General features: G+C 37.9%; 2 protein-coding genes across 3 annotated transcripts in view; both read right to left on the reverse strand.

The window, feature by feature from the left end:
• Nucleotides 1-445: 445 nt before the first annotated feature.
• Nucleotides 446-1911, reverse strand: LOC114804950 (merozoite surface protein 2-like). Its single transcript, XM_029045178.2, has one exon. It carries the CDS (start codon nt 1909-1911, stop codon nt 1384-1386), a length of 528 nt encoding a protein of 175 aa, XP_028901011.2. The 3' UTR covers nt 446-1383.
• A 30-nt stretch (nt 1912-1941) lies between these two features.
• Nucleotides 1942-25831, reverse strand: part of LOC105219960 (sterile alpha motif domain-containing protein 5) — a 277220-nt gene continuing 253330 nt past the window's right edge. The window contains exons 9-18 of one of the 2 annotated variants that reach the window (XM_029045174.2): nt 21291-21345; nt 20070-20227; nt 15640-15803; nt 10514-10595; nt 9148-9351; nt 5937-6129; nt 3783-3925; nt 2887-3188; nt 2583-2704; nt 1942-2399 (exon numbers count right to left, since the gene is read on the reverse strand). In XM_029045174.2, coding sequence (XP_028901007.2) covers nt 1942-2399; nt 2583-2704; nt 2887-3188; nt 3783-3925; nt 5937-6129; nt 9148-9351; nt 10514-10595; nt 15640-15803; nt 20070-20227; nt 21291-21345 — 1881 coding nt within the window. The remainder of the gene's footprint in view (nt 2400-2582; nt 2705-2886; nt 3189-3782; nt 3926-5936; nt 6130-9147; nt 9352-10513; nt 10596-15639; nt 15804-20069; nt 20228-21290; nt 21346-25831) is intronic. The other variant, XM_011196323.3, reaches the window with a different exon arrangement.

Consider the following 25831-nt stretch of genomic DNA (forward strand, 5'->3'; position numbering starts at 1 on the left):
CCTACTGATCTCATCTTTCTACGAAATGCGCTCTTTTATACACCAAACAATAAATTATTGCCTACATTTAGGATAACAGTTAAATGAAAATAAATATTTTTAAATAATCAGCAAAGTCTGACTTTTTTATTTTTCCTTAAAGTCCGTGTTATTTCAGACAAAAAAATTAAATGTTGCTTACATTTAGGCTTCCAGTTCAACAAAAATATAAATAATAAGCATTTCAAAAGGTGGCAACTTTGATTTTGAGCTCTGAAATGTTGCAATTTCATTTTAATTATTTATTATTTATTTATTTATTATTTGTTTATTTGTGTTGTTTTTGCATTGTAAATTAGCATAAATTAATTGCAGCTTATTTTGTAGCTGCACATATGCCGTTAATTTCTATAATTAAATGCATAGAGGTGTAGAAAGAAAAAATTAAGCAAAACAAAAAAAAAAAAAACTTAAAATACAATTAAATTACATTAAATTAAATGAAATTAATGCAATGTGCTTTTAATGCTATGCTAACCAACTATGTATACATAAGTAACGACAAATTGAAGCAAAACAAAAAACAAAGTCATGGACGTATTGGAGTATCACGTATTTATTAACGGTGTGTGTGTGTGTGTGTGTTGGAGTTGATTTTTAATTTCATTTTACGCATATTCTAATTATATTAATTTCTTATTGCTTATTTGTGTCTGTATATACACCTGTATATGTATATATGTGTGTGTGTGTGTTTGTTTGTGTGTTTGCGGTTGTCTTCTGCTTACTTTTTTCGGTTTTTATAAATGCTTTTAAATAAACTGTTGCGTAATTTTTTTAGTTTTGTTATTGTTGTTGTTGTTTGCGTTGTTGTTCTCAATCAATTTGCATAAATGCTGCTGGTTTTATTTTGTACATAAAAATTGCCGCTAAAACACATACAATAATTAAATGCTATTCATTAAATGCCATCACCTGAGGAAGTACTCAAATTACAAATGCAAAATATCGGTAATATATACATATATAACTATATATAGATTTATTTATTTTTTTAAATATTAGCATATAAAAGCGTTGAATTTTTTTCGTGTTTGCTATGATAACAATGCGTGTCTCTCTGTGTGTGTGTGTGTTTCTGTGTGTGTGTGTGCAGTGATTATATTTAACTTACTGTACATTTGAACTGAAGCACATACGTACGCGTCATCACAGCGATTTACATATACATACATACAAATATGCTAAATACAACTACATATGTACAGTTACTATGCATGTTAATGAAGTGTTCATATTTTTTTTACTTTAAACTCACTTAATACTCATATATTCTCTCTACATTTAATTAACATAATGCAATATGCGCGCTAAATGAAAAATGCCGTGCAATTTACAGCTGGGCTATTGATCCCGATCCAGATTTGTATTGATGTTGTTGATGTGTGCGCTGATTGTGCTGCTGCTGAGTGTGTTCGTGTTGGTGTTGGTGGGCGTGATGTCGTTGTACAAACCACCCGCATGTGTTGGTGTGGATAGCGTGGCGGACGCGGGCGCTGGCGCTGCCGCCGTTGTGGGCGTCACATTCGTATTCTTACGCAAGTGATTGCGCAATATCACTAGATTTCGATTTAAGTTCGCCGTTGCGCTGCCCACGCCCGCGCAGGTGGCCGATGCCGCCGCCAAGGCGCTGGACACGACAGCGGCCGCAGCGGCAGAAGACGGTGGATGTGGTAGAGTGCTGCAGGCGGAGCCAGGCAGCAAGCCAGCGCTGCCCAGTAAGCCGCTGCCACCGCTGCTGCTGCCGCAACCCACAATACCGGCCGAAGCAGTGGATGTGGTAGGTGAAGTGGCGCCACCGCCGCCCAGCGCACCGCCTATGCTGCCGCCAGCCAAGCCCACGCCGGGACCGGGTAGGCCAACGCCAAGCATCAGCTCGTGCGCGAGTATGGTGGGTAAGTGTTAAGTGCTGTTCTTCATGGGACCCGAGGACAGCGAACTGCTGCTGACGCCCGAATCGCTGGACTTCTCGCTGAGACCGCCACCGCGTGTGAGTGTATCTTCGCCCATAAGACTGGCGCCCAGTAGCGCCTTCTTGCCGACACGTGCGGAGAGTCCGGCTTTGAAGGGGTTTTCTTTTTGGCGGCGCGCGCTTTCGACACGCTTCATAATCTCGCTGGAACACTTGGTGACGACATCGTCCAAGCTGTTCGACTCATCGGTGGAGGGTATGTTTTGTGGTGGTGTCTGCGAGGTGGGCACCGGCGAACCCTCGTAGCAGCCGGAGTCGCGTGGGAAGTGCCGACGTCCGAACGGCGATGCACCGTGCTTCTTATTGATGTTATTCAAGCGAGTCTCGTCATTCTCTGAGCTGGAACCGGCAATGTCGCCATCCGAACCTGTTTGGGAGAAATGGGAGGCTGTAGCGAGACAATGAAATGATTGAGAGGGGTTAGTGGGGCTTTTGATGGGGTTTGTGCGAAAAAGGCATGCAGTTATATTAGTTGATTGAAAGGGTTATTGAAATATGACATAGTTATGAAATCTGTGATCTAGTCTAAATGGTTTAATAGGCAGCTAAGGTTGAGGAGTTGCATACTTACATTCAATATCGTGCAGCAACTGCACGGCGGTCAGTAATTTGGCGCGATGCTCCTGATTCACAATACCCAAGTAGTCCAAATCTGCTGGCTCTAACTCTTTGAAGAGTTCAAGGTCTTCGTAGCTACAAAAGAGCAGAAGAACAAGAAAGTGTTAAGTGAAAACTTTGAATAGCATTTACGTAAATATTTATTTTTATTTTCTTTTGTGCATTATGGCCTCTAACTCTTTCGGTTGGCAATACAAACTGTACGGTACAACAACTGTACTTGCTTTCGTTTGCTCATTCGATTTTACGCCACTTACCCATTTAAAACGAAAACCGACGTGTACTCCTTCAGTCCAATGCGAAAGAGTAAATCCTCTACTGAGCTCGGTCCATTGCTGCCGGCATGCCGCATACTGGTGCCACCGCCCATACCCACTACGCCTCCGACGCCGCCGATGCCCAAACCGCCGGCACAGAGAATTTTGCTATTCGAAGACTTCAAACGCTGCTCGGGCAACACTTCAACATTGATGAATTTAAAGTGTCCGATCCGGCCGTGACAACGACCCTTCCAGATGCCAGAGGCATTCATTGACAGCACATCGATTATGTCACCTTTCTGTTGGGAGCAAAGCAAAGCAGAGAGTATGTATGAGTGAAGAAGAGGTTAAGGATAACTGCCGAAATAAAACGACGGAAGACAAAAAACGACAACAACAATAAAGATTTACATTTACCGCTCAACGAATGAGTGGCGTTTTAAAATTTCGAAGTGCACTCGTTGGTTGTCTTCAAGAAATGAACTCCTCACTCGCACTTACAACACACTGGTCTGTGTCAAGATACAAGTGGTGCGGCGAAAAGCCTTGACATTTCATCAACACTGCAAATGGCAGTCATTGAGTGGGCTTTGCGAAATTCGGAAAAGACATTGAAAAGTCGAAAAGGACAGATAATCTTTACCTGTGTGCTGAGTGCATTTGTCGGATTATTCTTATTTTCAACTCAAAAGTGTATCGAATGCCGGCAAGTTGAGAAGTGTGGCAGGAAGTGTGAGAGCCATTGAAGATGACGCTTACACTCTCACTGTTAGCGCCGCGGGCAGCAGCAGTCTGAACTCTGCGCCCAACAGCTACCTCTGCCGCCAATCATTGGCAACCGCCTTGCCTCGTTCGCTAGTCTCTTTGTATTTGAGTTTACTTGTGGCACTTACCTTGAACTTGAGGGCATCCTTATCATATGGATTCGGCATACTATCGACAAGTGCTTTGGCTTTGCAAATTTGCACTAACGAAGCGCGATCATCGGTGGAGATGGAGCTTTGCGGGCTGCCTGGTCGCACCAATGCCTGGGTACCTGTGTTGGATGAAATAATAAAACAAATATAAAATATAGGGTTGCCGCCTGTTTGAAAATTTTATATTAATACAATTAATGGGATTAAGTAACACTGCAAATTGAAGGGATTTAAGAATGTTGAGAGAAGAAAATATTTTTGTGAGGGTTGCCAGCTGTATTAAAATTTAAATATTTTAAAATAGGCTTGTCTGACATTAAAAGAACATTACGTTTAATGAAATTACTTAGATATTAATCGAAGAGGTTTTAAAGCCGAAAATATTATTTGAGTAGTGTTGCCACATGTGGAAAATTTTCGATTGATTAGGATTGAATTTCGAACTATTTCACTACGGTTATCCAAAAAGAGCATTAAGAAAGCTAACCTTCCAAAATATTTTAAGCATGGTTGCCACCTGGTTAATATTGTTTGTTCAACAAAATTTTTTAAAAAGTTAAATTTACCATATATGGGCTCAGAGGCTTTTTTGATTCCACTTGGCTGCACTGAATCTCAATTTTCACTGATTGGATAAATCATCAGACTAGTCATAAGAAATCCGATTGGTTTATTAACCGTGTATATTCAGAATAACAGAATGACGTCATAAAGTGGTGGTTTATATTCTTCAGGTTAAATATATCTTTGTTGTATAATTTCGCCCCGATGTTGAAACTTTGAAATAAAGCTATTTCAGTAGTTAGTTGCTCAATAAAAGATATTGAAATGCATGATTAATTTTAAAATTACCAAAATAATTTGGCTAACTACTCTTTCAGGCGATTTTTAAAACTTCAAAAGCTAGCAAATTGACTGCCAAACAATTTGTTAATGAAAACTTTCCGCACTTCTTTCGGCTTTGTTGAACTTTGACTTTACTTTAGCAATTTTCTGAATTTGTAGCTTTGTTATTAAAACAGTTTATTAAGATTTCGTCGGTTTTGCTTTGCTAGCTAAAAAACAAATCGATAGTTTCGAAGAGTCGTAAAAGAGGCAAACTGCTTAATGACGAATTTGCTGCTCGTCTAGTTTCTAACTGTAAAGCAAAGAAAATTCACTTTGCAAGGCAATTGCTTTTAAACATGAACTTTTGCTAATTTTGCTTGGCAAAGAATTTTTAACGGTATTTCGGATTTTGATTGCTTGCTATTGTTTCTGGACTACAGTAATTGCGGCTTGCACAGCATTTTTGCCGCAACAAAAATTGAAAGTTTTGTTCATTAAAATTGTTTAACGGCAATCAAAATTTGCTGAGCCTCAGTAAGCGGACAGAGAGCTAGATGAGTACTCATCACATACTCTTATATTTACTCATATATATACTCAAGTATATGAGTAGGGCTTTGATTGCCGAAATGCAACGCTGAGTTGCTGCCGCCGACTGCAACGCCGTTAGCATGCATGTGAGCGCTGTTAACGCTTTGACTCTGTTTACCGTTACGCAGTCTCAAGTCGTTATCGTTTTGGTTTCCGTGCAATTTTTGACGTATTTTTTGTTGTTGTTTTTTTCAGTGTAAACTTTTCCACTTTCAACAGCACATTAAAAATTCATTAAGTTCAGAGAATGTTCCACGTTTTTATGGCGCTTGCCGAAAAACCACTTAAATAACAGCGTGTAGAGCAAGCAACTAACCGATAACTGAGCTGTGGGTGGGTGAGCGCACAAAGGGTGAAGCTGGCAGCTTGCAACTTCTTCTTCTTCCTCTTCTTCGAGTAAATTTGTATGTAAAACAACTAAACAGTTAATAGACCAATATGCAAGTGCACACCACATCCGCTTCAAAGCAGCTGGCGAGCGTCTCGGGCGCGGCACGCCGTCATGCAGCTGAGCGGCACGTAGATAAGTGGCTGCAGTTGCGGTTGTAGATTTGCGAAAAATTGAAAGTGAACAAAAACCATTTGTGGCTGACAGCAGACTTTGATTGGCTGGCAAGCCGCGTGGGTGAGCGCTCGAGCTCTAGACACAGACATACATATATACATATATAGATAGAGATAGAGTGGGAGAGACATGTAATGTAAACTTACTTGAACCGGAAGCGCTGGGTAAACTTTCCACCGAACTTGCCGAGCACGCAAAGGCCTGGTCGCTCATGCTGCCGCGGTCGGTATTATCTTGAGAATTGCTGAAATCCCTCGAAGTATCCTTTGTGGCAACGAAGTTCCTTCCGTTCTCATTAAATACGCCAATTTCCTTTGGTGAGTTTCGCATTTCGTTCGACTGCACGGCGACGCAGCGCAGTTCATTTGTGGGATTGTTGTTGTTATTTTGTGATATTGGTGTTGGTGGTTGGGGTGTTGAGGTTTGTTGCAGCCAATGCGGCGTTGTTGACGGTTGGTTAGTGCGTTGATTTCACAAATTATTGTGTTGCATATTTGCAGGCGTTGCGTGTTGATTTCGGTGTTGTCAGAGTTGCCAAGAAAATTAAAAAAGAAAGAAATAACAAAAATATAAGAATGCGTGAAAATTAAATAAAATAAAAAATAAATATAAAATGAAATGTAGAAAAATAAAAACAAAAATATGAAAAGATGAAATTGAAATGTTTATTAAATTGAAATAATGTGCACAAAGCGCATAATAAAAGCGAAAATGAAAACAAAGTTGTCGAATTGTGCGTGTGTTAAGTAGCAGCAAGTCGTGTTGCATACATATAGTCGAGTTGATTTCGGTTGTTTTCGCAGTTGTGAAATGGTAGGGAAAAAGTTGAAAGGCAAAAGTTTCGTTAGTTAAATCATTAAAAACTTTACTGCCACACCCATGTAACACACACACAAACATACATTTAGTTACATACATAACAGACAGACGTATAATTGTATATATAAATGAAAGCTCACGTACAAGCCAAGGGGAGCACTTCAAATATGCAACAATTTAGTGAGTTGTTTGTACGATATACCCTTGTATGTAGTAATGTAATTGTAGTTGCTTCGAAATGGTTCATTTGTATAGCAGCATATATTTAACTACGTATTCTAGTCTTCCCAGAAGCATGTTCTTTAAACGTCCCCATATGCACATACATACATATTTACTAAGAGGAAATATCCAAATTTATCCGTTCGTTTTTGTGTTAGCGCCATCTAACGGTCGATTGTGTATGTAAGAAACTCATTAAGTTGGTACTCATTGAGTATTCATATAGTGCACACACACACAATTAGAGAGGCTAAACACTTTCGGTAATATCATTCGAAAAATATTGTGGTTGGAATAAGCTGGAAAGACTTTATAAATCAATTGGATTTATAAACAAAAAGTGTTGATATTCCTACAGAATATGTTTCAGGGCATATGATACTTAATGTTTACTTGGTCAACATTAGAATTTAATAGAAATATTTGAATTGGAGTTTTTTGATAGGATAATTTTGTATGCCTTCTTGAAGCTCAGTTAAGGAAATGAAAGAGACTTGAGCAATTTGTAACGGAACATACAACATAATGAATTATGAGAAAAAACTTCGAATTATGCTCTCAATATGCTGTCCTTCTACAATATTCAATCCAAAATGACCTCGACTATACTTTCTTCTACCGTTCAGAGCCCAGCGATTCTTTCTTGACCTATCATAGCTTAATAAAATTCTCACGAAAAAGAAATCTAGCGCCAATGAAGAGGAAACCACCACGATAGAGACAAAAAAAAAAAAAACTCTTAAAGATCTTAAAAATCTCCAAATGAAATATTGAATATGTGCTAAATGGACTGTAGGCAAGCATATTTGTTTTATCAAGGTTTATATGTATGTATATGAGCAAGGGTATTTGATTTTTCTCCATTATGGTGGTGAAGCAAGGTTCTGAAGTACACTGTACGTAGATAACATACAATTAGTGTTTAGAAAGCAGCTGCACCGATTTACTCTATAAATATGTATACTCATACACACCGTCTAAATGAAAGGTGCAACACGGCGTATGAGTGACTTTTAAATGTAAATATTATAGTTAAAATGCATATAAAATATCTAGTATTTAATTAAAATTTGAGTATTTTTAATTAGTTGGCATTAAAATCAGAATTTCCAAAGTCAGATGAATCCCTGGCACTAATGGCAATGCTAATAAGCACAAATTTGACTAATGATGCACAGCTGATTGAGCGTATTTGAGTACTCATTACCAAATATTCATACCAAATGAGTTTCATTTTCCCTTACTACTAACTACACTTATTAATATTACGCAAAAGTATTTTTCTTGCTGCAGTAAAGCCAACAAATTGCTGGAGCTGCAAGCGAATATTCATTGCTGGCCGAGTGATATTTTGCGAGCAAGTGCAATGCATTTTGTAATGTTTTCGCAAAAGTTACAATTTACGAGTGAATTTGCAATAGAAATGGCCAAAGCAAAGCGTAATGCAATGCGAAAAGACTAGCCCGAAAATACGGGTCATCTCTGGCCAGCCACAAATACATTTACGATTTCGAATTCGAATTACAATCACAAATGGGCGCACACAAATACAAACCTAAGCTAATTTAGTGCAGTCGCCGAATGCAGCAAATGATGGCAAATAGCAGTTGAAAAGTTCCTCTAATGCGATTAATAAAGAAGTGAACACACACACGCACGCATGGACACATACGCAGTCGCAGGCGCACAGGAGCCTTTACTGTGTAGTGGAAGGGTGTGAAGTGAAGGCAAGCGCTGCTAACGATTTATGCAGTTACGAAATCGGATTGCAAATGTAAACACACAAAAATGCAAAGCCAATGCAACAACAACAACAATAATAGCAAAAATAACAACGTCAGTCAGAAGACTCTGACAATCTGCAAACAAGTTGAATAACTAAAATGGGCGCATAAATCGGGCGGCGACTCGCTGGCCGACCGGTCGGACCATTTGCTTAAGCTGCACGCTTACCAATTTGTTGTTGCAAAGCGACCATAGTCTCGCTGGGCGACCGGCCATCAATTGGTTTCTGCAATTTGTGTGCAAAAGTACAGTTACAAACACACAAATGGACACACACTCGCTGCGCTGGCATTATGACTCGATTACCCGTTACCCATTTACACATTTCAACACATGATTTGCATTTGGAGAGAGAGAGAGAGAGCAAACTTTTTGATTTTCATGAGATTTACGACGGCAAATTGCAAATTTTCTGTTTACTGAACACATGAACACAAACACACGCATGAAATTCACTTAGTCATTGGCTGTTGGCTGTATTGGCGACCATCAGTGGCCGTTGAGCGGCGCTTCTAACGGTAATTAACTTACATGATGCACTGTGGCCTTCTGGCTGATGGTGTTGGCTTTGTGCGGCACACCGTTCTTTTTACTCTTCGCCGCCAGACTGGGCGGCAGGCCGCGCGTGGCCGCAATATCCTCATAATCGGATGATGGACTTGGCGAGAGCGATGGCGACTCGCCGATGCCGCCGCTTAGCGTACGGTAGCGCGCGGTGCAGTTGTTGGTGCCGATCTGTAAAGACACATAGAAAAAAAAATGAATAAATATAAAGCGAAATTGCAAGCAAATTTAGATTGGACGCTCTTAATGTGGGGGGTCTAATGATGAGTTGGGAAACCCAGCAGGAAAGCAAAGTGTAAACAAGCTGAGTGGAGTATGGACGAAAGGCAGCAAATATGATTTTATAGATATTTTTTCAACATTATGGAGCTAAGGCTAGGTTTTGAAACTCACTGTATGTAAAACCGTTATGTTTATAACGTAAAACTAGTTTTTAGTAAAAAGTTGGAAATGTTTTACACCTTACACCCACTCATTATAGCGCATACACCGCCCAAAATGAAAGGTGCTACATGGCGTATGAGTAACTTTTAAATGCAAATACTTGCGAATGTGTGAGTTGAGCGATGATTGCAGCGACAAGCAGTGGGCAGCGCAAAAATAAAATGAACTAAAATGTGCACGCAAAGATAAACAAGCTTGCAGCGACAAGCAGAATCACATAAAAGCAACACGAAATTGGACACTGACAGTTCGCGCTGCGACAAAGATCGCCAGGTTGCAACAAATTTGCAAAAAGTTGTTTGAAAGCTTTTCGCAAAAAAAAAAACAACGAGCCAACTATATTTAGTTACCATTTCGAATTTTATTGCTTTACTTTTAGCATTAGAAAACTGTACGCAGCATCTCTGAAGCGTCGCAGTCAAAATACTAGAAATGTTGCAACGCCAATGAAGGCGTTTGCAAATTGCATGAATGCTGCATGAATGAATTGGCGAAATCATTGCTTGCGTCTGGTGAGTTGGTGCAACGCCAGCGAAAAGTTTGTTGTTAAAGTCCACTTAATCAATTTAGCGGCCGCCAAAACAGCTGCCACAACGCTTTGGCGAGATGTTGCTGGGTCGCTGGCTTGTTGCAGCCGACTGCAGCAAATGACAACTGAATGCTTGTTCTTTCATTATTTGCCTTTATTATTAGCGCAAATGGCGAAAAGACGCACACAGGTGGCTGTCTTGTTAGCTTAAGTTTGTGTATTTTTTAGTCATTTTTATCGCATTCGCTGCAGCTTTCCTTTGATGCGTATTCATTAAATGAAAAACTAATTTCAAGTTTTCGGTTGTTTTTGTTCGTGTTTCAATGTTTAATTTTGTATTTGCAGCTACATTTTACTTACCGAAACTGCACTCAGACGTGAGGTGACACTTTGTAGATCCGATATGGAGCCCGCGTAGTCGCCACTTTCGCGATCATGCGATCTGAAATAATGGAAATTAAAAAAGTGTGAAATACTAATTATAAGTAAATAAAAATCCGAAATCAAAAAAAAGTCTAAGGAGTTACTCTGACTTGTTATCAAACTGAATCAGAAAAAATCAGGCCTAGAAGGTCTTAATTGGAAAATAACTTTTTTTCCAGACCTCTTTTCCAGATCTATTTCAGAACATTTATGTTCCTGTCATCTTAAAACTCTTCTATGACATCTTAAAACCTGCCTACGTCTCATTGAACCGCTTTAATTGATGAAATAGTTAACTCCAATTAGGAAAATATTTATCTCAGCCTACAAAGCTACGCTACGAGATGTGTTAAAATAATAACAGGAATTTGAAAATTCCACGGGTTTGAAAAGTCCAACGGTTTTTGTTGATATAAAAGTGTGATTCATCATTGCACACTTTTAGACTTTCGTTTTTTAAAAGCTCACACTTCGTTGCTTGTTCGTGAATTCTTGACCAAAATCAATAGTACTGTTACGATGCCCCAATCTCCATATTCGCCAGATATGACTTCGTTTTTTTCTATTTCCAAAAATAAAGATAATCTTAAAAAGCTGTTGTTCTACAAGCACACGAGAAATCGCTAAAAGAGCCAAAGGCTCTCTCAAAAGATAAGTTTGAGAATGGTTTCGACGATTGGAAGAAGCGCTAGCATAAGTACATAATATCGCATGGGGACTATTTTGAAGGCAGCAACATAAATGAATACGAATAAATATTTTTTGTTATTATCTTTTTCATCATTCCAAATCTTCATTTTCTATGCATACTTTTTTTTTTTAAAATAAGACGTGGGCAGCATACGAGTATGCACGTCCATTTCAACTTTTAATAGCTGTCATTTTGGTTCATCACACATTTAATGTGGGCAACAGACCACAAACGACAACACTCATACCACTTAAGTACCGTTAAAGTGTGCACGAAGAGCAAGTTAAAGAATTTTTACAAAGTTCACCATAGACTTCAACACCTTCCAATTGTACGCATAATACCCAGGGACTCACTGAGGTGTAGCAGAAAAGGATTAAAAAGGACGGATGCACAGGCAAACAAACCAACGGCCATTGGTGATTATTGTGCACGAAGTTATGAAGAAGAAGAAAGAAATGTTTTGTGCAACTCTGAGCTTAAATTTCATTTTATTAAGCAGCAGCAAGACGTGGCTGCGGCTGAAGAGGAAATTCACTTGATTGTATAGAATTGGAAACCGCTTGATAAAACCAATATACTCGGGCGCATATCACATGACTGCCGTGAGTGGCCGAAGGGTGAGCGTACGAAAACTGGCAATAATAACCCAAATCAACTGTCGACAAAGCATTCGAAGTCATCAATTTCATATTGTTACGCACAAATACAGATGGACAGACAGACGGACGGTCCGACGGCGAGGAAACGCACTGGGGCAAACAAATGCATTTAGATAAGAGCCGCTGTAAATGAAGCACAAAAGCAACACAAGCGCATGAAGACGAAGTCGAAATCGAAACACAAACCGTTCATAAAGTGTGAAACTAATGAGAAATCGAAATCGTATATTGGCACTTCAGGCTTGGAGAGAAGCGGGATGGGTGGCTAGCAAGTGTTCGAGTCGTAGCGAAAGTCAAGCTGATGAAGCAGCAACAACAACTTCCAGTGCAATCGTGAGTGCGAATTGCTCGTGATTTGCGATAGCCAACAGACAATTCAAGACACGCAGACACACGCTCAATCAAAGTTGTGTTCAAGTGTTGGAGAGTGAGTGCAAACGTATTACAGCTCGAGTGTTTGCCGTTGTGTTGTTGTTGCTAGCTGTAGTGTTATCCTTTTTAGTAGTTTTCCACACGTACGCACCCAAATAGACTTCATAGCCAGCTAGTTGAGGCGGTAAGCACTGGCAGACAGCACTGCTGGTGAGTCCAAACAAAGCAATAGACACTCTCCGTGAATCAAAGTTATAAATAAAACTAACGGTTGTATCCAAGTGTGTCGTTGTTGTTGGTCTAATCCAATGAGAATACGAGTGCGTTGAAGTAATCAAAAACTTTCTACTTTAACACTGAGGTGATTTTATTGCGATTTCGCACAAAACAAATGGGTCTGCGAATTCTATAATTTCAATGTTAGGTGTCTTGCTGTATAATTTTATGGATTAAGTGTTGTATGGAACACAAATCTAGGTGTATTGTGGTTCCACAGTTACCTTCATGTTTTTACCGGTATGCGGCAAGGTTATAGTTTTTGTTGTTTAAATAAGTTTAATTGAACTTCAAATTAGTCCAACTCAAATTGTGGGAAGTTTATTGACTCTTATTAATAAACGAGAAAGGTCTATAGCATACAGCAATGTATAAAAAATGGATTTTTTCGCTGGATAAAAATATTTCTGAATTAGCTTTGAGGGTTTTTGGTGAATATCGATTTTTGGAGAAGTCTTTTATAAGAGCAATCGACCTTTTACGGTCAAGTAATAGCTATTTAGAATAAATGATGTATTTCTGCTATAGAAATTTGACTAAATATATGTAAAGGGGGAAACTAATTAAAATTGTTTGTTGTAATTTGAATTAACTCACTGTACAAATAATATAAAAATTTATCTATTTTTAATAGTCCCTCATAGCATTTGAACGCCACAACCACACATTTGCTAACAATTCTATCTTTTATCAATCAATTCAAATGCAGTGAATCTCTTCAAAACAAAAAGCAAAAAAATTAAATGACAACCCAAGCTTGTCAATGTCACATTTTCCCGCAGTCATTGAGTCAATTTCGATGAATTTCGGGTAATTTCGAAAGTGTTATTGCCAATACGTGAAAGTAATATGCGTCACAGTCAATTTTCGATAAGTAAATTTGAAATTTTATTTTTTCGACAAAACAAACGGAAAATGACATGCAAACCGTTACAAAGCGTGGCTTTATTAAAAAGGGCAAACAGCAGCATCAGAACAATACCAAAACATAAGTAAAAACAATAAAAAACACAAAGCGTTCTGTGTAAATGAAATTCACCACATTTTGTTATTGTTATTTGTGAGGTTTTTTTTTGTTATTTTGGAGTGCGCAATTGTAACGAAAATTTGTAGAAAACACACCGCAATAAATGTAAAACTGCCAAGCGAATTGTCGCAATAAAATGTAGGTCTTAGAAATTGGTGGCGCTTTTAATGGCATCCCTTTTTTTGATGTGGTGATTTTAGGGGGGAACGAGGATGGGACCTTTGCGTTTGCGTTTGCGTGTGTATGTATATATTTCCTTTGTGTCTATATATATGCAAATATCCCCGTGTGTGTTCAAAAAATAACGGGAATTTTTGTTTTTTGAAAAATAAAATATTTATTCATGCGACTACTTTAAGGGGTTATATGGGTTTCGTGGGTTCAAAAAATCGAGGACCCACCGGAAATATATCACAATGGAGGAGTTTTAATTTTTTGTTTTGGAAATTTCAGAAATTATTCTTTAAATATGTATCTATAAGACAGATAAAAGTTTGAACTAAATAAATAATTTTATACATAGAACAAAAAAATATTGAGAATAGGCATTTTTTACCCGACAAAACCCACGTAACCCCTTAATGTTGTCCCCTTCAAAATAGAAATAGTATTAAATCGATATTATGCGCTTATGCCAGCGCTTCTTCCAATCATGGAAACACTGCTCAGACTCGATTTTTGAGATAGTCTTTGGTTCTTTCAGCGATTTCTTGTATGCTTGTAAATAGACGGCCCTTTAAGGTTCTCTTTACGTTTGGAAATGGGAGAAAAAGTCACACGGAATGTCTGGTAAATATGGAGGCTGGCGCAGTTCATAAACACACGTATGACTTGCAAGCGATTTTCAGTTTCACATTAAGATTCTTCATCACGGAGTCTTTTTGATAGCCTCACATGGGAACTATTTCCAAAAAGTTAAGATTTTGGCAATAAATATAGCTTATGTTACTCGGGGTGAATGTAGCTTTCCAATGGTGAAAGAATTTTTGAAATCGGCACAGTAGTTTTTGTGTTTATCCAATACAAACATACCTACAAATCTTTCCTCTTCACGCTCTTTCTAATATTATTCTATTGCGCTCATTTATAGTTAAACCTCTCTCTAGAATATTAAGACCCCTTTTCTTCTATACCATATGAACCAGTTTTCGACGAAACTTTTTGTCGGCATTAAAAACTTTTTCACATTTTCCCTTGGTTAAAGCATAATTATATAATCTACACACATTTCCACATCGTAAATTCCTGATCCATCACAATAAAATACAAATATATCGAATTGTGTGCGCATAACCTCTAAAAACAGCTACTTACGAGTAACGGCTTGATATGCCGTTAAATTGCCTAAAATATTTATTTGCCTACAATAAATTTACGATATACGCTACCGTTACTTAAGCGTCACCTTTTGCGGCGCTCCTCCTTCGCTTTGCACTACGCTTGTACTGTGTTGTACATAAAACTGTTGTTATTGCTGTTGTTGTTGTTGCGCTATCATATAAAAGGTGTGATTTAGTGGCGCCCAACAACATTTGTAGGTGTTTTATTCCACACCTTTTTTCAGTTGCTGCACATATTTTGCTCAATTTACACCTTTCACTATGGCTGCTGCGTGCTGCTGCTGCCGCCGACGGACACGAATTGTTGGCTTTGTACGCCAGTGTGTGTGTGGTGTGTAAGGATATGCGAATGCCTTGTAGGTGGTTATGTATGTGTATCCGCTTTGCGCTCGCAGCCATATTTATTATTAATGTGTTGACTAAAGCAGCAGCAGAAACTGTTTCAACAGCAGCTAATGCCATAATAGCAGCAACAACAACAACAAGAAGAGAATTTGTAAAACTCCTAGCTCAAGGCATACATACAAACATTTATGTGTTTCCCTACAAGAAAATACCCTTTTAAAAGGCTTTAGATGTGTGTATTTTTCGGTTTTACTCCTAGTTTTAAACGCCTGGCGAATGGGTTTCGTTATGCGCCGATATATGTATGTCTATATGTATAGCTATATGGGTTGCTATGCGTATAATCTTACCTGGCATGCGTTAACGGTATTATTGTCGGTGGATTTGGCGGCTGCTGTGGCACGATAAGCCCACGTCTGGGCGGTCCTCGTTGTGGCAGTGAAATATCTCCGGCGGATCTTAATGAAATTACACCAACACTCTCACGGTTCGAGGTGAAACGCACCCGACCGCCCTGTGAATTAGAAAAAGCAAAAACAACAAAAATATTAAAATAACGTTACATTAGAGCAGCGCTAAAATATGCGCAAAGAAATATATACAAATATGTGTGTGTGTGTGTGTGTAGGTGGCCATAAATGTGGCTGCGGTCTGCTGGGAGAACGTTCGGAATTATGAAAAATTAACAAAGTTTAGAAAAGTTGTTGGCAGCAAGCACACTGCCACCAAGCAATACAAGCCGTATTTAAATTTGTATGATAAACCGTTATATGGCCAATGAGAGTATATGTGCGAAGCTGACAAAGGTGTGGATTTTTGCGCTTTGTATTGTGTATTTGTATTTTGCGTTTGTATTGAAGTTGAAAATGTGGTTGAAATTGTTCGAAGGCACAATAGCTTTTTCTTTTCCACGCCTTTCAGTTGTCTTTTAATTTAACATGGGATCACTCTTTTCCGGTATTGCTGTATGTATTTATTTGTTAGTGAATATTTCTGTTGGAATATTTAGTTGGATTATGGCGCTTACATTTATTTCGAAATAATACAATTTTAATCAAATAGCCGGTTTGGGATATTAAGGAACACAATTTGAATGACTTCGCAGCGATTAAAATTAATAATTTATGAGTAATAAATATTGAAGTTTTTCCAGAGATTTCACGGGAGAGAAATCTCAAAATATTTTCTTGACATATTTATATTTTTTTCTCGATAGATATTTCCACCCAAGAAATTTAATATATTATTATTTGGATTTATGAAGTGCCCTTGGGTATGATTTAAATTTTACTTTTTATTAGACGCGAATATAAGCCTTCATCTATTCCCCATTTTACAACAAAGTTCACGATTAGAATTCTGTACAAGTTTTAACACATCGTTTATAGCCTTTTCGCACAGCCAAATTAATTGATCAATTAAAATTTTAATTTTAACCAGATTTTGCCCTTCGCACTGCCGGCTACTCGATAATTGATCAGCTGTATTTATTTTTGTTTTTGCTTTTCATAAGAAGTAGATAAGTTTCATCAGCTGACAGCTATTTTATTATGTGTTTCGAAAGCCACCATTGAGTAGCTTGAACAACTCACTGATAAAGAACATATATAGAATTACAAATACGTTATTTGTTGCAGCGTTGCATTGCATTTTCAACATGATTATATTTTGATTGAAAATTAGTGTAGAAAAATTAGATTTTTATTTTGTATGGTAAATCGATTCAAATCAGCGAGATCGATAATCGAGTAAAGGCCGGTTAATTGATCAATTAGCTCCTGTGCGAAAAGGCTATTAGAATCAACTTTGTGTAGGTAGTTAGGTATAGCGAATGTCGGACGACGCATCGATATAGTGGCCCTTGGGAGATTTACACCGAGACTTTAATCCCCTCACATGTCCACTCTGTAACCTTGATGAAAATAATCAATTAAAAAATGTGTAGCTGTGCAACTTCAGAGACATCTTTAAGGGATCAACCGGGGCCGTTAGTGGCTATTCTTTTCCTGTACAATCCATACATAGCAGATGTACTAAATGTAGTGTCTCTTCTTCTTCAACTTCTTGGCAGCTTCTACAGTAATCATTGTAAGGTAACCCCAGTTTGATGGCATATTTTGCAATAAGACAGTGACCTTTTAGCACTCCTACTAGGATTCTTATATGCATAAGAGTAATTTTTATGGAATTATGTTTAAACGGTTGATAACTCGAAGCCTTTGAGATTATTTATGCTAATGGAAAAAAATTATTATTATGATTCAACTGCAAATTCTATTCAAAATCATATGAGGAACCTTTCAACTGTAAAACATTATCAGTGCCATTACTACTTTAGCTTTAATTTGATTCCATTTCCCTATTGAAACAATAAAAAAATTCGCATGAGCAAGATTATTTGAACCCCACTATCTCCACAAATCATCTCCGCTCCTTTATTATTTGCTGAGTGCGTACATTTGCGCTCGATAATTTGATTATACTCCGCAAAAACAAAATTTGCGCTTTTGTGGCTACGAAATTATGCCGCTCCCCTCGAAAGCGCGCGCTTAGTTTTTCAGCCATTTGTCAGCGAACTCAAACATTCCTAATAAATTTACAACAATTTGCCTTAACGACAATTGCACGTAGACACTCGCACATTTCTGCGTTATTTTATTCAACATTGTATTTGCGTCTTTTCGCCAGCGATTCAAATGGATGCCGAGTGAAATTATATTTAGATCAACAAAAAAACGGAAATATTCAATGCATTTTTTATGTGCGGCGCAACACTAACCCCGCAACCGATGAGGTACAAGCTTGATCTCTATGTATGTGTGTCTGGGTGCGTGTTCGATTGCGCAACTAACCAAATTTGACATCAAAGCAAACTGAATGGAAATTGAAGGATTTGTTGATGCGAAGTCAAAAACCACTTGCGAAAAGCCACAAAGCTCATAAATCAAAGGGAAAACAAGTTCACAGTTTAATCCTGCCGCCAACAGCAACAATAACAAGCATTATCGGAATGGCAAATGCATTGGCATTTACAGTTATGTACAACTGCCAATATTGCTGCTGCCACTGCTGCTGTTCTTGTTGTTGTTGTTGTATCCACAGTAGAGACGTGAAGTGCGGTTTCCGATTACACCAACACCCGGCAGAGCACAGTGGCAGACAAAAGTGTGGCGCAAATCGAAGCTACTACTACTTATTAAGATTATGGGAAGCGGAAATTGTAAAGGACAACCACAGCGTCTTCGCAGCGCTCTTGAGCATAAATCGTATTTGCCAAATGTAAGGAGAGTGAGCAGCGAGGGGACACACAGACGAGAACACTTGCGGGTGGCGCGTTCGCTGTGCAGTTTCAGAAGAATTATGCATTTCCGCGATGTCAATAAACATAAAGTGAATTTCAATAAAAAATAGAAAGCAATAAAAGCAAGCAAACGAATGAAGCGAAAACACTAAATTGAAAAGAGAAGCTCACTTTTGGGAAGCAGACACCCAGACAGCCAGCAAGGAATCAAAAATGTACGCAAGTATGTGTTGGCGAACCCGAAATCAAAGCAAAGAAAATATATTCAGCGTATAATTTAATAAAGCGATTGCAAATAAAATTGAAGAAATGTGCGTTGCAGCCCAAGCGCAAGACAGCAGAGACACCCGGAGACAGACAGACAACAAAAAACCAAAACCACCAAAAAAAAGAAGACGAAAAAAACGAAGAAAATTCGAAATCGTGTAGCTAGAAAATACAAATAATGAGTGGTAACAGGCAAAAAAAGAAAAAGGATACTCGGGTTCGATAAAGGATACTCGCACGCCAGAGTGAAGTCGGCAGTGAGGCGAATCATGGCGCAGCTTCAATGAACTTGAACTAAAACCGCACGCAAGAGAGCGCCCGTGTGCGATGATGCCTTTTTTGGTTATGCTTTGTAGAGGGGGGTAGTTTGTGGTGAAAGAGGGTTAAAAGGAGCGGTTATTTTTGGAAGTTACAGTTTTGGGTTAAAAATATAAATTCCACCAAAGCAGCGCTGCCGCCAACGAAATCGATAACAATGAGTCTTACTAAAGGAATTTTCAAGAGTTGAATTTTTAAAATGAATAAAAATTAATTTGGAAAACTTAAACTTTCAATGAGAATTTATAGTATAATCCGAAAATAATATTAAATAATAAAAAAAATTTTTTTTCTTCCCTAAAAATATGCATAATTTAATTACATTTGGCAACTTTGTTTGTAAAATCTTCTTTGCTTATTTAATGCTTGCGTACAAAGTCAATGCGTTTTCGGAATAAAATACTTCTAAGTTTAAATTCGAAAAAATTCTTACAGTTATTTGCGAAATGCTCAAAAGCAGCGCTGAAGTGAGCAACTGAAAAGCCGAAAAAAGCACAACAGCAACAACAAAAAAGTTGAAGGGTATGCAAAGCACGCATTATAAAAAAAAGTTAAAGCGGATATTGGTCCGCTCATTTCACTCCAAAAAGAAAAAAGGTAACCACTAAAAGGTTGAGATGAATTTCCGTAGCCTTCGGTTGTGGTTGACTGCCAGTGAATTGCGGTGAATCAGATTACAGAGAGAGAAGAAGACGAGGACGACATTAACAAATTTAAGAATGCTACACAATGCAAGAGTAAAAGCAATTGTGGTTAGATTGAAGTGGAGGCCAAAAGGCAGTTCTATTTCGCTTTCAATTATTGGGCCAAAAATATTGTCGCCAAGAAACAATGGTTTTTGAAAGATTTTTTTATGATTAACGGAGAAAAAGTTGTAATTCAGTGTATCATTACCTGTATTGTAGCGGCAGGTCCACAATTGATGCCGGCCATCAGGAAGTCATCTGGATCACTCTCATATGGCGGCTCATCATACCAATGGCCCTGATGGTGTAGACCGCTGACGGCGTAATGTGGACCACGTAGAGCATCGTCATACATGTAGGTGTCGTCTGTGGAGGGAAAACAAAAATTTATAAATAAGTAAATGTAAGTATGTACATATTTAATATAAAAAGTTACGAAAATGAAATAAAAAATTAATGAAAATCGTGTTGAGCTTAAATTCTCTCGAGAAAGTGCTAAAATTATACAAAATTCCCTCAACAAACACTTCAAATGCTGCCATATGTGCTTTGCGCTGCAAAGTATGCAACGATTTTTGCATATGCACGCCGATTGTGTGCAGCTGTTTGGCATTTCACGCGCCGTTACATGGAAAATTTCGCGCTGCACAAGTGCTGCACTGTGACTTCAAGTATAATAGAGAAAGAAAGCAACAAGCTTGAAGCAGTCGGAACAAGAAATGAATGGAAGGAAGTGCGGAAGAGAAGTATGCTAAGCGGCAGCCGAAAAGTGTCATTGCACCTTTGTTTACGCCACATTTCGCCTTTCGCCAAGATGCTGATGCTGTGGACCACGGCAACCGTATGTGTCTGTCCGCGGTGTTTCGGGTGTGTGTGTTGGCTCGCAAAGGCGCTTCTAAAGTAGTGCGGCAGCCAAAAGCGTTGAGACGGTGCTCGAGATTTTTGTTTGTGTTGGCAATCTTGTTTTAGAATTTGTGTGCAGAAAAAAGAGAAATTTCTACACATGCTTATGTAGTTATGCAACTGTGTTTGCTTGCCAAACGGAAACGGACGCTTGCATTTTATGCTCACTTAGGCATAAGAGTTGCTCTCACAGCGCTTGTTGCGTGTTGCTCTTGCTGTTGCTGTTGCAGGCGAACAAAGCCGTTGCGACGGAAAGTCAACTTTTTAGCAACTGAAAAATAGAGAAGCATATCTGCTTGTCGGAATGTGTGGAAACATATTGAAGCGTGTGTAACTCGAATACAGGACTTTGTAGAACGAATTCAGCAAAATTTCCAAATTTTTATGCAAATATTTAAAATCATCTATACCTATGTGTATTACGTTATAAGTAGTAGAAAAATAATAAAAAAAAATATTATAAAATTTAAAAAAAATTAGAAAAGTAAATTACAAAAAGTCAGCTTTTGAGCTTTTTTCAACTTACCTATTCGACCCTCTCGACTCATTTGAAGCAAACCTTGTCGGATATCACGCAAAATCTGAAAGTAAAAATTTAAATAATGTTAAATTATATATGTATTTGGTAGATAATGTCTTTAATATGTAAAAGCTTTAGACTTTTCGAGTGCAAAAAAGCTTTTTCGAAAAAAAGTCCAAAAACAGCTTAACATATTTTTTAATATCTACTAATTGGTGAGATCTCTAGTAATTCTACGAAATTTTCTATTTTCGAGCTAATCTTGTTATGGAGTCGTCTATTTTCCGAAAGCTTTAAGTTGCCTTATGCCAGATATTTGAAAACCGTGGTCTTAAAGATCTCAGAAATGTATAAGAAATGCTTTGACTAAAATTTTGAAAGCTCGCAAAATCCAAAGCCCATATTTTATTAAAGCAAGTTACTGCCATTATCTAAATCTGTTTATAAAAAATATATACAACTAATTTTCTATATAGAAAACATATAATAATATGTTTCGTATACTTGTATATTCGGATAATAAAAGCTCTCTTACACCATCTTCCACGTGAGCTTTTAACAAATTTTAATGAACAAATGCTGGCCAACATTATGCGCTGAGCACAGCGTGTGCGCACCGTCGTTGGATTAAATATACACGTGACTGTTGTCAGCAAATAGTACAAAAAAAATAAAAGTAACAACACAAATGAACCGAGCTTGCCTTATTAGGAACCTGGAAGCAATACAGCTGACACTGCACAGCTGCTACATTTGAAAAATAACGGTAAGATGGCAGGGAAGAAATCTTAAAATGGAAGGTAAAAAAGTACGCAATTGTTGCAGTTGCAAGTTGCAAGTCTTGAGTGGATTTTTATTGAAGTCACATTCGCGCTGGCCAACACCGAAGTGGAAGTGACTTTGCCGCTTCAATAGTTGTGTCGCATTACACAGTGGGTCGCACACATACATATTTATGAAATGCACGCGTGAGTGGGTACGGGCATGCCTGCTCAGTATATTGTTGTTTATTTTATATGCAACCGTACAAATTGCAACACTACACAGCGGGAGAGCAAATGGTCGTTGCTGCTGTTGGGTGGCTTTCAAATATATAAAAAATTACAAAGTTCCATTAGGAAGAGTTTATTTTGCAATTTTATATGCAACTCCGGCAGCATTCGTGAAAGCATTGGCTGGCGAATGTGTCCGGAATTCTAATTTTAGTTGGAGTCTCTCTTTAAAATACTAATGCTAGTAAAGAGTGCTTGTTTTTGTAAAAACTTAAAGGCTTAAGTAGTTAGTGTATCGCTGTTGAGTTGTCTAACTTTTCGAATTTCCAACAAAAATTTGATCGGTATTATCTTTAAAATCTACAATGAGCTTATCACAACAGTATATTAAGGCCACTCAACTATGATTCCGGTTCGTTAGTATGGGTGGATAAAAGCAAATGATTCAAGGTGTTGTAACTGTCAGTTCGCAGAAGAGGAAGGAAATCAGAGGAATCCCTCTCGACCTCTAGAACTCTCAATATACCGATTCGTTTCTCCGTGCAAGGTATAACCTTACAAGCTAAATTCAAGCCCAGGAAAACCGGTATTCGAAAATAATGTTGAGATTACTTACGTTATTACTGGTGGGATATTCAATTTGAGGTTAGGAGCAAACGCTTTGAACTGATTTTTATCTCCATCTCATTCCTTCTCGGGACCTTCATTAGTCATAAGAAGGTATAGATGATTCAAAGACTGATATGAATCACTTTTGTCACTAAATAATGTTGATATTATTGCTAGGAAACGGAAGCTGGGGGTCAGATGATCGATTCGGATAATTTGGAAATATTTTGGAAAGAGATTTTGTTGTATTAACTAGATACTAGAGTTGGTTGGATTTAGAAAATAAATAAAGATCGTTCAAACTATGGATGGTTGTAGCTTAGAGGATGAAGAACAATCAAGGAGAAATCAAAGCAAGAAGAGCTTAGCCGCTATTTTTTATACGAAGCGTTTTGATTCTCATAATGATAAAGGCGTTTGAAAAAAACTGCATTCTGGAGAACTTAAGAAATATTGGAATATATAATTTCAACGAAACTTCAAAACCTTTGAAATTGTTTTCCATAACAAAACAAAACTAAATTATTGCAGAAGAACTATGAAAAGTGAATAACTTGTGTTTTATAAATGAAATAAAATTCTTACTTGATTATTACTCTCAGTAATTAAATGAAAAGAAGATTTTATCACCGAAGTGAAGTTGCACAAAGCGACACAGACTGTCTTAAAGCGTGGCATGGGAGAGCGGGCAATCACCTTTTCATACATAATTACTGCACAAACAACAACAACAATGCAAACAAACAAAATACCTGTGTACACTCGCTGAGCCCCCCTCCCACTCAAGCGAGAGTGGAGAACAAGTCGAGAGTCGAGTAAATTGCAGTCATTTGTTGGCGGATGAATATTGCATGCGCCGCCAGGTCTCTGCCAAATAAATGACTGAGCGACTGTCCATTGGCGTGCAACAACACGGAGTATGGCAGAAGGGGGTGTAGAGTGTAAGAGACATTTTCTACATGGCAGTTTGTAGGCATTTGAAGTGGCACACATACAAACACATGTATAAGCGCCTGTTAACAGCTATAATAGAGATGCTGGGCGTAAAGTGTTTTTTGTGGGTGTGGGGAGTATGCGATTTTAATGTGTGCGCCTGCTAAGTCATGCGACAACAACAAAACACAAAGCGCAGTTAACAATGGAGAGACAAAAAACGAAAAACAAAAACAACAATGGAGGAGGTATAAAGTGCTTCAGCAGCAACAACATACACACAAATAACTGTCAATATATGCAGAGAGCGAGAAGTGTGAAGACAAATGAACATTTAGTATTTACATACATACACACATATGTATATGTGTCTTTGCACTAAAAGTTTCAGTGGAGCAGAGTCAACCAAAAGCACGGTGGCCACAACATGCCGGAGAAGGCAGGCAGGACGAGCTGCAGCAATTACAATAACTCATAGAATATGCATGTGCAGTATTTTTATTCGTTGTTATTGTTGTTGTTGTTGTTGTCTCATATGTACTTTAACTTGCTACATTTTGATTATTTTGTTACCGAGTTTTTCTAATTTATTTTTGCTGCCTTGCTGTAGTTGTATTTGTAGCAAAAGTAGTATGGGCAAGACAGTAATTGCAGCATTCCAGCTACGTGCTTCTTCGAGCGCCATCTTCATGCTTCTTATTCTTCTTCTTCTCAGTACGAACAACAGCTGCATAGCAATTTCTATATGTTTGTGTGTGTGCTTTTGCACTGAGTTCCTATGTATCCTCGCTCCTTGTTGCAACTTCACTGGAGCTGCTACTTCGGTTTATAAATCTTTGTTTGGTTTTATTTCGGTTTAATTTCTCTTACATGGCTAAAAAGTTTCGCTTACATTAGATTTAATCTAGCTAACACTTTCGTTGCCCAACCAACAATGCCAGGATATACGTGTGCAATCTATCACAGCACTCCTGCACTTTCAAATGCTACGCTGTGGTTTAGGCATTCGCTTGCAGTGGTGAGTATGTATATGTGTATGTGTGAGTGTTTGATGTTGTGGCTGGCATATAAACAATAGATTTTATTGCAGCCTGCAGAGTAAGCGTGTGAATAGGCCGCACAGAATATGGATTAAGAGCAAGTTGAGCAGGTAAGCTGATGGAAGTTGGAAGGAAATAAAATGATAATATCTGAAACTGGTGAGGTTAGCAGAGGCATTGAGAGAGCACATTTATTTTATAATTTTTAGTTTTAAATTTTTGAAAATTTTGAAAATGTTCAAAACTCTATGCATTATTCAGAAAACTAATCCAAAACCATACATTCATGCTATACTTTCTTAGTTTCTCTTACTTCTTCATCTTCCTTAATTCTTTGTCTTTCAATGCCTGCTGTTAATTAAGAAAAGTTAGCCTGTAGTTTCCTAGTGGGCGCCCAGTTTCGGATTTTCCACACACTTGAACTTCTAACTTCAAATAATTTTCCACAGCCACTCACATTTCCAAGCCAAATTTTGTATTTATTTATTCTTAATGCACATACGTGTAGTTTTCGTGATTTTATTCTTGTAGTTGTTTGTGTGTATGTGCCTTGCGGTTGACCACTACAACATGGCATAAAGCAGCGAGAGACCGCAGTTGTGCGAGATTGTAATTTATTTGCGTGCATAGAAAGTGAAAATGTGTCATTTGTCTTCTGGTCTAGTAAATTAGACTACATTATTTATGTTTAAGTGGCAAAGAGAGCCGGATATGTGTGGTAAATAAGCCCAACAGAGGCTGGAAGTGTGATTGACTATGTGGTAGTAACTCAAAAATGCAATTGCACTTACTTACAACAACTAGAAAAACATGAATCTTAAGCAAAGTAGACGAATTAAATTTTTAAATATTATAAAAATTACAAAAAATTTCTAAAAAAATTTTTTTGGAGATCTTCTGAGTGAACTATAGTAAGCTTTTAAACTGATTTATTGAATATGTTCGCTATTCATTTCGAACTATTTTGGGTAGG

Source organism: Zeugodacus cucurbitae, chromosome 2 (genome assembly GCF_028554725.1).
Source record: "Zeugodacus cucurbitae isolate PBARC_wt_2022May chromosome 2, idZeuCucr1.2, whole genome shotgun sequence".
Lineage (NCBI taxonomy): Eukaryota > Metazoa > Arthropoda > Insecta > Diptera > Tephritidae > Zeugodacus > Zeugodacus cucurbitae.

What these genes read in the sequence shown, in the direction of transcription:
- LOC114804950 (XM_029045178.2), bottom strand. Translation starts at nt 1,911, where the DNA reads ATGCTTGGCGTTGGCCTACCCGGTCCCGGCGTGGGCTTGGCTGGCGGC.